Source organism: Chrysochloris asiatica, unplaced genomic scaffold (genome assembly GCF_000296735.1).
Source record: "Chrysochloris asiatica unplaced genomic scaffold, ChrAsi1.0 scaffold00078, whole genome shotgun sequence".
NCBI lineage: Eukaryota > Metazoa > Chordata > Mammalia > Afrosoricida > Chrysochloridae > Chrysochloris > Chrysochloris asiatica.
Genome location: NW_006408596.1, coordinates 1,125,455 through 1,135,691, shown reverse-complemented (window position 1 = coordinate 1,135,691; position 10,237 = coordinate 1,125,455). Strand labels below are relative to the sequence as shown.

The 10,237-nt window shown below is 45.4% G+C and overlaps 1 protein-coding gene across 1 annotated transcript in view; it reads left to right on the top strand.

The window, feature by feature from the left end:
• The window catches only part of DNAH10 (dynein, axonemal, heavy chain 10), a 210,003-nt gene that overhangs the window by 47,263 nt on the left and 152,503 nt on the right, over positions 1 to 10,237 (top strand). Inside the window, exons 15-16 of the mRNA XM_006865476.1 lie at positions 4,485 to 4,649; positions 8,251 to 8,458. Coding sequence (XP_006865538.1) covers positions 4,485 to 4,649; positions 8,251 to 8,458 — 373 coding nt within the window. The remainder of the gene's footprint in view (positions 1 to 4,484; positions 4,650 to 8,250; positions 8,459 to 10,237) is intronic.

The window sequence follows — 10,237 nt, the reverse complement described above, 5'->3', positions numbered from 1 at the left end:
AAAAGTGCCATGGACTGCCAAAAGAACCAATAGATCTGTTTTGGAAGAAGTGCAGCCAGAGTGCTCCTTGGAGGCCAAGATGGCTAAACTTCATCTCTCATACTTTGGACATACTGTCTAGAGGTAACAGTCGCTGGAGAAGGATATCATGCTTGGTAAGATGGAGGGTCAGAGAAAAAGAGGAAGACCCCCAACGAGATGGGTTGGCCAGGTGGCATCATTGATGGACTCAAGTGTGGCAGCGATAGTGAGGTTAACCCAGGATTGGACATTGTTTTGTTCTGCTGTGCATGGGGCCGCTATGAGTTGGTTCCGACTCAATGACACCTGACAACAACAACAACATAGCACCACACCAGGGAGTTAGTATTTATAACACATATTTTTGGGTGGACAAAATCCATAACGGGTAAAAATAAAATGTAACCTCAAGCTCTCTCCTCCAAAAATAGAGTGACTTTTACTTTGTTAAATTAAAATATTAGTTTTGCAATAATTGTCCACTCACATGTAATTTCAAGAATTACTGCAAAGAGATTTGGTGTATCCTTTGTCCAGACCCCCCACCCCCACCCCCAATGGGAACATCTTGGCAAAACTAGCAGGCTACTGATGTTGTTGTTGTTAAGTGTCATTGAGGCAGTTCCAACTCATAGTCAGCCTTTACAGGGTTTCTGAGGAGCGGCTGGTGAGCTTGAACTGCTGACCTTGCAGTTCAAACCAATCTTGCAATCCAGCGCATTAACCCGCAGCACCACACCAGGTTGATAACAGTCAAAGTACAGGACAGCTCCCTCCCCACAGGGTTCCCATGTTCCCCTTTTATAGCCATCCACATCCTTACCCCCTTGGAGTTCTGGTGTGATGATGTGGGATCAGCACTGGACTGCTAACCTCAGGGTCAGCAGTTCAAACCTACCAGCTGCTCTTCAGAAATCCTGTACAGGGTCATTCCTGAGTCAGAACTGACTCCACGGCACCTAAAGTAACAGCACCATCTTTACCTTCTTAGCCAAACTAAAACCAAACCTGTGGCTATGGACACTGGAGGACAGAGTTGACCTACCTCACACGGTTCCCAAGGCTGTCGGTCTTTTGCTTGCAGATTGGCTGGTGGGTTTGACCTTTGAACTGCTGACCTTTTGATTGACAACACTTTAATGACTATGCCCCCCCAGGGTTTTTTCCTTTCCCCCGTTTTTTTTTTTTTTTTTTTTGTAATCCGCCATTTTGAGAGTGCTGTGTTGATGTAACCGTGGAGTGTGTTAACATTTTTCAGGCAGCCTTTTTTCATGCCGCATTCTCTGGGGATTTCTTGTAGGCTGTTGGCTTACCCGTAGATCATTTCGAGGTGTACCATAGTTTGTTTAGCCGTTCATGGCTAAACCATCTAGAGGGTTTGCAGGGTCGGTTGTTCCAAATAAAGCTGCTATAAGCGTTTGTGTACAGGTTTTTGTGTGAGCCTAAGTCTTTGTTTCTCTAGGGAGAATGCTTAGAAGTGCCGTTGTTGGGTCATATGGTAGTTGTATGTTTAGTTTTGTTTTGTTTCTTAAAGAAACTACCAAACTGTTTTCCACAGTGGTTGTACCATTTTATATTCCCAGGAGAAAGAGATGAGTGTCCCAGTGTCTCCACACTTTGTCAGCATTTGTTAGGTATTTGTTAGGTCTCATTCCTGGGGTGGCCCTGTGGGTTAAAGCGCTGGACTGCAAAGTTGGTTTGAACCACAAAGTCACTGGTTCAAGCTCACAGCCGCTTGAACTTATGGGAAACCCTATACCGGGTTGATAGGGGTTGGAACTGACTCAGTGGCACTTAACAACAACAGCAACAGTGTCTCATTCAGAAGAGCCCTGGTGGCACAGCGGTTAAGTACTTGGCTGCGAACCCAAAGATTGTTGGTTCGAATCCAGCTGCAGCGCCATAGGACAAAAGACTTGTTCATCTGTTCCTGTGAAGATTACAACCTCAAAAACCCAGTGGAGCAGTTGTGCTCTGTCCTTGAGACTTGCTAGGAATTGAAATCAATTCGACAGCACCCAGCCCCAGGAGTTTATTGAGGCTTTCATTGTTGTTATTGTTGTTAGGTGCCATCGAGTCCATACCGACTCATAGTAACCTTATGCACAGCAACCTGCTAGATCCTGGGCCAACTTCATTACTATTGTCACGTCATGCTTGAGTCCATCGATGCTGCCACTTGGCCGATCCATCTCGTTGGGGTCTTCCTCTTTTTCTCTGACCCTCCACCTTACCAAACATGATATCCTTCTCCAGCGACTGGTCCCTCTTGACAGTATGTCCCAAGTATGAGAGATGAAGTTTGGTCATCTTGGCCTCCAAGGAGCACTCTGCCTACACTTCTTCCAAAATGCATCTATTGGTTCTTTTGGCAGCTCATGGCACTTTCAATATTCTCCTCCAACATCATAACTCAAAAGCATCAATTCTTCTACGGTCTTCCTTATTCACTGCCCGGCTTTCGCATGCATATGACGGGCTTTAATTGGTGGTTCTCTAATGGCTAACAGTGCTGAGGTGTTTGCCACCTCTGTACTCTCTGTGGTGAAATGTCTTTTTCTGATTTTGTAATTGGACTGTACGAGGGTGAGTTAAAAATTATCTGCACTCCAGTTATATTGAAACACCTGTTTAGGTTCATGTCTGATGTCAGCATTGAGCATGCATGTGAAATGATCCTGTCAAATAGATGAGTGACAGCGGATTATGTAGCAAATCATTTGCAAATCAGCCCTGGTGCTGCCTACGAAATAATCCACAAAAGATGTGGGTTTCAAAAGTTTTTATGAGATGTGTATCGAAACAACTCACAGAAGAACATAAACAGAAGCTTTTGGACATCTGCAAACAAAATTTGGATCGAAACTCAAAGGAAGGTCTAATTTTCTTTAAAAAAGTCTTGGTGACGAGACATGGATTCATCACTCCGAGCCTGAGAGTAAATGGCCGAATATGGAATGGCAACATCCTCATTCGTCAACCAAGAAAAATCTGGAAGTCAACCATCAGCTGGAAAATTGATGCTTACAGTTTTCTGGGACTCTTAGGGCCAGTATTGGAACATTATTAGTAAAAAACTTCATCAATCAACAGTGCTCATTCCAGTGAGATGCTCCCTGAAGAGCTGAAGCCTAAACTTCGTATTAAATGCAGAAGACTGCTCTCCAAGGGTGTTGTGATCTTACATGACAGTGCACATCTGCACACCTCTGCCTACACTGTTGACACTTTGCAAAAACTTCGTTTTGAGGTGTTACAGCATCCTTCCTACAGTCCTGAGCTTGTTTCATTGGACTTTCACCTGTTTGGTCCCCTGAAAGCAGCCCTTGGAGGACAAAGATTCACCTCTGACGAAGTGAAGATAGCAGTGCATTCATGGCTTGCAGCTCAACCTCAAACATATTTTAATAAGGGAGATTGGAAGCTGTTGACAGATGGACAAAGTGTATTGAAAAAAAAAAAAGATTATGTCGAAACATGATGTATATGTCTTTTCTAAAAGTTGATTGAAATAAATTCTGCAGCCTGAGTGTGGATAATGTCTGACCCACCTTTGTATGTTTTTTGTTTTTGTTTTTAAACTGTTGAGTCTTGAATTGTTGTTGTTAGGTGCGGTTTAGTCGATTCCAACTCATAGCAACCTGTAAAGGGTTTCTGAGGAGCAGCTTATGAGTATGAATGCCCTACCTTGTGGTTCACAGTCCAACGCTGATCCTACAATGCCATACCAAGAGTCCTGCGTTTTGAATACTGTTCATATATTCTAGCTAGACTCATCGTTTGTTGGTTATAATTTTCCTCCTACTTTGGAGCGTGTCTTTTTGTACAAGTGGATAGTGGGGTTTGTCTCCTCCATCCTGCCATGGTACATCAGATTATGTCTGTTCTGAAATGTGAGCTGTCAAAATGAATCGTCTGGGTGATTGTGGGCATAGGTCTTCTTGTCCCATCCCTCACTGGATCTTTGCCACCTCCAAGACCCAAGGAGTTGGAATGAGTACAAATGTTACAGATGTCGATGGGAGGGTGTCTGAGCTTCTTAGTGCAGCTGTGACAGGGACACCACAGGTGGAAGACTGAAACAAATAGAAATTTATTTTCTCACGCGAAGGCGACTAAAAGTGTGATTGAGGGCGCCGGCTCTGGGCAAAGGCTCTTTGTGTGTTGGCTCTGGGGAAGGTTTTTTGTCCCTTTTCAGCCTCTGTTCCTCAGTCCCAGGTGTTGTTTATCTTCTCCTCCATTTGTGTCTGCTCAGGAGACTGATGTGAGGTCTACCTTACACCAGTCCTGCCTCGTTACTTTAATACGGAAAGCCCGTTCCTCTGTAAATGTGATTGTAAGTACAGGGGAGAGACTGAGCCTTTGCAACATACATTATCGGGGGACAGAGCTCAGTCTGTAAAACACAGAGATGTGACCAAGGTTGAAGACCCCACGTCTTTCTGGTTTGTCTTCCTCCAAAGGTATTGCTGACTACATAACTCGGTGCAAACAGGCCATTGGGAAGTTCGAGTCCCTCGTCCATCAGATCCATAAGAATGCGAACGACATTACCTCCCGGCTTACCTTGATCGAGACTGTAAATCTCTTCAAATACCCAGTGCCCACCAGTGAGGAGGGGCTCCCCGGTAAGTATGACTTTGTGGGTCTCTGTGGCACGAACAAGACCCTGTTGACCATCCTTCTGTTATTTGACTAATGAAACTGACCCGAATGATTAAAGTCATTTATTTGAAAAAAAAACAAAACAAAAACAACCTTGGGGAATTCTGACTTTTGGTTATGTTTTATGTATTGTTTTGGACAGTGAAGCCCTGGTAGTGCAGTGGGTTAAGGTTTTGGACTGCTAACCAAAACGTTGACAACTCAAACCCACTAGACACTCCTAGGGAGAAAGATGAGGCAGTCTGCTCCCGTAAAGACTTGCAGTGTGGGGAAATTGGAGTCGACAGCGCTGAGTTTGGTTTGGATTTCAACAGTTATACTGATTTTTGTGTCTGTGAAAGCAGAAGTACTTTGTTCAGTAACTTTGTGACCTTAATGTGAAATAGATCCTTATGGGCTCACATTTACTCTTTCAAAGAAGATGTTTTAAGCAGTCTTAGACTAGTTGCTCTGTGGGAGAAATACGGGGTTTTCTGCTCCCACAAAGATATTGTTGTTGTTGTTAAGTACTGTGGAGTCGGTTCCGACTCATGGTGACCCTGTACAGGGATTCTGAGGCTGTAAATCTTTACAGGAGCAGAACACCTCAGCTTGCTTCTGCGGAACCACTGGGAATTTTGAACTGCTGACCTTGGGGTTGGCAGCCTGACTCGTAACCTCTACGCTACCAGAGCACCTTTCCCACAAAGATAATACAGCCTCAGAAAGGCTATCCAGAGTCGCTATGAGTCAGAGCCAACTCAGTGGCACTTATCAACAACAACAACAGACTAGTCCACAAGGAATCCAGGACTGTGAAAAGAAAAACCAGATTGTCCAAGGATTCAAAAGCCACCATCTGTGTTTAGCTTTAGCATGGGTAATGAATGGGACTGCCTACGCTGCTTTTCTTGTTTGTTTAGAGTATGTGTCGACTTGGGAACCCACCGCTGGTAAAATGGTTAACGTGTTTGGCTGCTAACTGAAAGGTTAGAGGTTCGAGTACATTATATGTCACACCGGGACTCTCGTATGGTCTGTTGTACTTAGGGTTGCTTATATATTTATTTGTTGTTGTTGGTGGTGGTGTTAAGTACCGTGGAGTTGGTTCCGACTCATAGCTACCCAGTCAAGGTTTCCGAGGAGTGGCTGGTGAGTTTGAAAACAACCGTGCAGTTAGCAAGCAGTGCAGTGCATACCCTACAGTGAGTGCCACACTAGGACTATAGGGCTGCCTATGTGGATATGTAAGGAGCTCTGGTAGCTTAGTGGTTACGAATCGGGCTGCGAACCACAAGGTCAGCAGTTCGAAACTACCAGCTGTTCCGCCGGAGAAAGATGAGGCTTTCTGCTCCCGTACAAATTTACAGCCTTGGAAACCCCGTTCAGGGTCTCTATGGGTCGGAACCAACTCGACGGCGCTTAACAACAACAACATATGGATAAGTGTCCACACATTTATACCCATACACACATAGGACCAAGTTCGTACATGTGTAACCACACATAGATTGTTTTGGCTCTTGTAGTTGCAAAATTATACATAGTTTCCCCCTCTCTTACCCAAAATGCCCTTTTCTCTTCTGCACATATTGGTGACCTCATTACCACGGTCAAGCTGTGTGCACTGGAAGGAGGGGGGAAAGAAAGCAGGCACCACAGGGAGGAAGTGGGACAGCGGCTGTCACATGGAGGGGGCCGCCATCAGTGAGATGAAGCAAAGTGGGGGTTTGCTGGACGTAAACCTGCTGATCTTCCATGTAAACCGTCACTCAATTCACAATAAAAACTTTTGTTTGAATTTTAATTAAAAAATTAAAACAGCCTCTAACTCTGACCCAAAGCAGAAAAGAAGTCAGTACCAGTAAATCAAGGCATTGAGACATAGGTGGCTCACAGGTACCTAACCCTGTGCATCACACTGCAAAGTCCTTTGAACTGCAAGGTCGGTGGTTCAAGCTCACCAGCTCCTTGGAAACCCTATACAGGGTCACTATGGAGCAGAATTGACTCGACGGCACTTTAACAACAACAACCCTATCCACTCCATGTAACAGCATTTATCCCACTTTCTTCCTGTGGGTCCTACTTCCTTTCCACCCTCCTTCCCAGCCCCTCTGAACCTTGTCCCCTGGTAAATGTTGCCCTTTTGATCTAGGATGGGTGACCATTCCATGACGAGTAGCCCTCACTAGTGCTGTTGTCCCTCCTATACACCTGTCCACCGCTTGGGTGAAAATTGGGCCACGAGGATGAGTTCCATTCCAGACCTGACTATATCGCTTTTTGACCATAGAGGCTTTGTATTTCAAAACCATACAGCTAATTTTTAAAAAATTTTATTAAAAACAAGTAGGCATTCTATTTTAGAACAGCTTTGTTAAGTGCCGTCTAGTCGGTTCTGACCCATAGTGACCCTGTTTAGGGTTTCCAAGGAGCAGCTGGTAAGTTGAACTGCCGACCTTGCAGTTCAAATGGGTGTGCAGTCTGGTGCTTTAACCCACAGCGCCACACCAGGACTCCAGAACAGCTTTAGTAGGGCAGAAAGTTATGCAGAAAGTACACAGCGTTCCCACCGACCCATCCTTCCTATGCATACTTTCTCTCACTGATGCCTTACATGGACTCGATGCGCTGATGAGCCAGTACTGGTCGCTATGATTCATTAATGTCCTTAATTTACATCAGGGCTTGCTTTTTGAGATACATAGGCCTGTGGGGCTTCAGCCATTGCTTAATGCCATGTTGTTGTGGTGTGTAGTCTGCTTGGCTCTGACTTGTTGTTGTTGTTGTTATTATGTGCTGTGGATTCAGTTCTGACTCATAATGACCCTGTACAGGGTTACCGAGGCTGTAAATCTTTACGGTAGCAGAATGCCTCATCTTTCTTCTGTGGAACAGCTGGTAGTTTAGAACTGCTAACCTTGTGGTTCACAGCCCAATTTGTAACCGCTACGCTACCAGAGCTCTGACTCATAGCAACCCTTTATAAGGCTTCTCAGTCTATAAATCTTTATGGGAGCAGAAAGCCTCATCTTGCGAGTAACTGGTGGATTCGAATCATCGACCCTGCGGTGAACAGCCCAGCGTGGTAATGTCACATATCCATCGATACAACGTCACACAGAATCATTCTTCTGCTGCTGTCGCGTTGATTCCAACTCAGAGCAGCCCCATAGGACGGAAGAGAAGTGCTCCGTGGAGTGAGTGTGAGGCTGTAAATCTCTATGGATGCAGACTCTGCCCATGTTTCTCCTGCAGAGCAGCTGGTGGGTTCGAACCACCAGCCTTTCAGTTAGCAGCTGAGAGCTTAACCACTGTGCCACGTTGGACAGTAGAGTAGTTTTTGTGGGGTGGTGGTGTGCCAACACTGGTTGATTCCGACTCATAGCGACCCTATATAGGGTTCCTGAGGCTATGGAAGCAGAAAGCCTCTTCTTTTTCCCAGGGAGCAACTGGTAGATTTGAACTAGTGACCTTGTGGTAATCCACTATGTTACCAGGGCTCTTTTAATGCTCCGTGGTTGTAAGTACTTGTCGTCTCCGGTGTCCAGAACTGGCTCTGACGGAACTCTCCTTCCACAGGTGTGAAGGAATTCTTTGAGCACATTGAGCGAGAAAGGGCCAAAGATCTGGACCACATGGTCAGGTGGTATCTTGCCATTGGGCCCCTGCTGACCAAAGCAGAGGGTCTGGTCATCCACACCAACACGGGCAAGGCCCCCAAGCTGGCCTCCTACTACGAATACTGGGAAAAAAGAATTTACGAAGTCCTGACAAAACTCATTGTGAAGTAAGTCCTTCCTGTTGTGTGTTTTAAGGACAGTGTGCATGGATGGAGACGTGTCACATGTATGACTAGTGTCGTTGTTGTTGTTAAGGGCCTTTGTGTCAGTTCTGACCCATAGCAACCTTGCACAGGGTTTCCGAGGAGCTACTGGTGAGCTTGAACCAGTGACCTTCTGGTTCAAAGCAACTTTGCAATTCCAGTGGCCAGAAAGCCTGTTTTCTGCTGGGTGGACATTTGTGGGATGGAAGGGGGGTCTCCCATTCAGGCTAGTGTTCTCACCATGCCGCTTGGTGCCCAGAGCAGGGAATGGTAGCTCCCCAGCTCAGCTGCTAGAAAGACATATATACATAGGTCTGTAAATCACTCACTGCTCATGTACAGAAATCCTCTCAGCTGGACCAGTAAGCAGCAGCATGATAAACGGAGAAAATACTGCATCAAGGATTTCATTTTACACTCATTCCCCACGTATCAACATGGTTAGGTTCTAAGACCATGTCATTATGCAAAACTAGAGACTAACCACCTCAGATAACTGCTAGATTACTTCAGTATCGGTGTCATTGTTAAGTCGTTTCCGACTCCTGCTCATAGCGAGCCTGTATAGGGTTTCCAAGGAGCGGCCAGTGAGTTTGAACTGCGGCCTTGTGGTTCAAACGACCTTGCCGTCTGTCGCATTACCCCACAGCCCCACACCAGGACTCCACATTACATCCGGCATAATCTAAACCACTGAGAATCGTGGCCTGGCCGAGTTGGCACATTGCCCTAACCAACACTGCAGTGTTACTCTCGCCTCTATCCTTGCCAGACTTATGTTGGTAGTGCACAAAATAGTTGGATAGTCGATTTTTTGACCATTGTGGTAAACACGAAATGTCTGATATTGAGATAGTCGGTGAGGAGTGCTGTACTTGGTCCATAATGAGCACTCACGGAAGCCGCAGTCAAGAAATCCAGTGATGCCTGTAATTGGGCAGACCTGATGCAGAAGACCTCTTTAAAGAGTTAAAAGCAAAGATGTCATTTTGATGATTAAGGCACACCTGACCTAAGCCAGACCATTGTCAGTTGCCTCATGTACATGGGAAAGCTGGACAATGAATAAGGAAGACCAAAGAATTGATGCATCTGACTTACGTTGTTGGTGGAGAATACTGAATATACCATGGACTTCCATAAGAATGAACAAATCAGTCTGGACAAAAGTATATCTAGAATCACCTTAGAAGTGAGGATGACAAAACTTTATCTAATGTTTTTGGACATGTGATCATAAGGGACCAATCCCTGAAGAAGGACGTCATGCTAGGTACATTTGAGGGTCATTGGGAAAGAGGAAGACCCCCCAGTGAGATGGACTGTGATCAAGCTACAACAATGGACTCAAACATCAAAGTGCTTGTGAGGATTCGGCAGGACTGCGTGTGTTTTGTTCTGTTGTTATGAGTCAGAACTGACTCACAACATTACTTCCCTAATCCTGGAGGACATATGCACTCATATTCGGAGAGGAGGATTTGAAGGACACTTGACCACCCACTCCTAATGCCTAAAGCAAACCCCCAGCTAGACTGGCATCACATTGTTGCTGAAGGCCGGTTGTGTGCCAGGCACAGTGCTGGACTCCAGCCTCAGACCCAGTGTACTCTGCCCCTTCCCTCTTTTTTTCTTTTGTAGATAGTTCTATGTCCCTTTGTTTTTCCTGGGTTCTTTTTATTTTAAGGTTTTTATTGTGGATTGAGTGAAAGTTTACAGGGCATATCATCAGTTTTACATTCA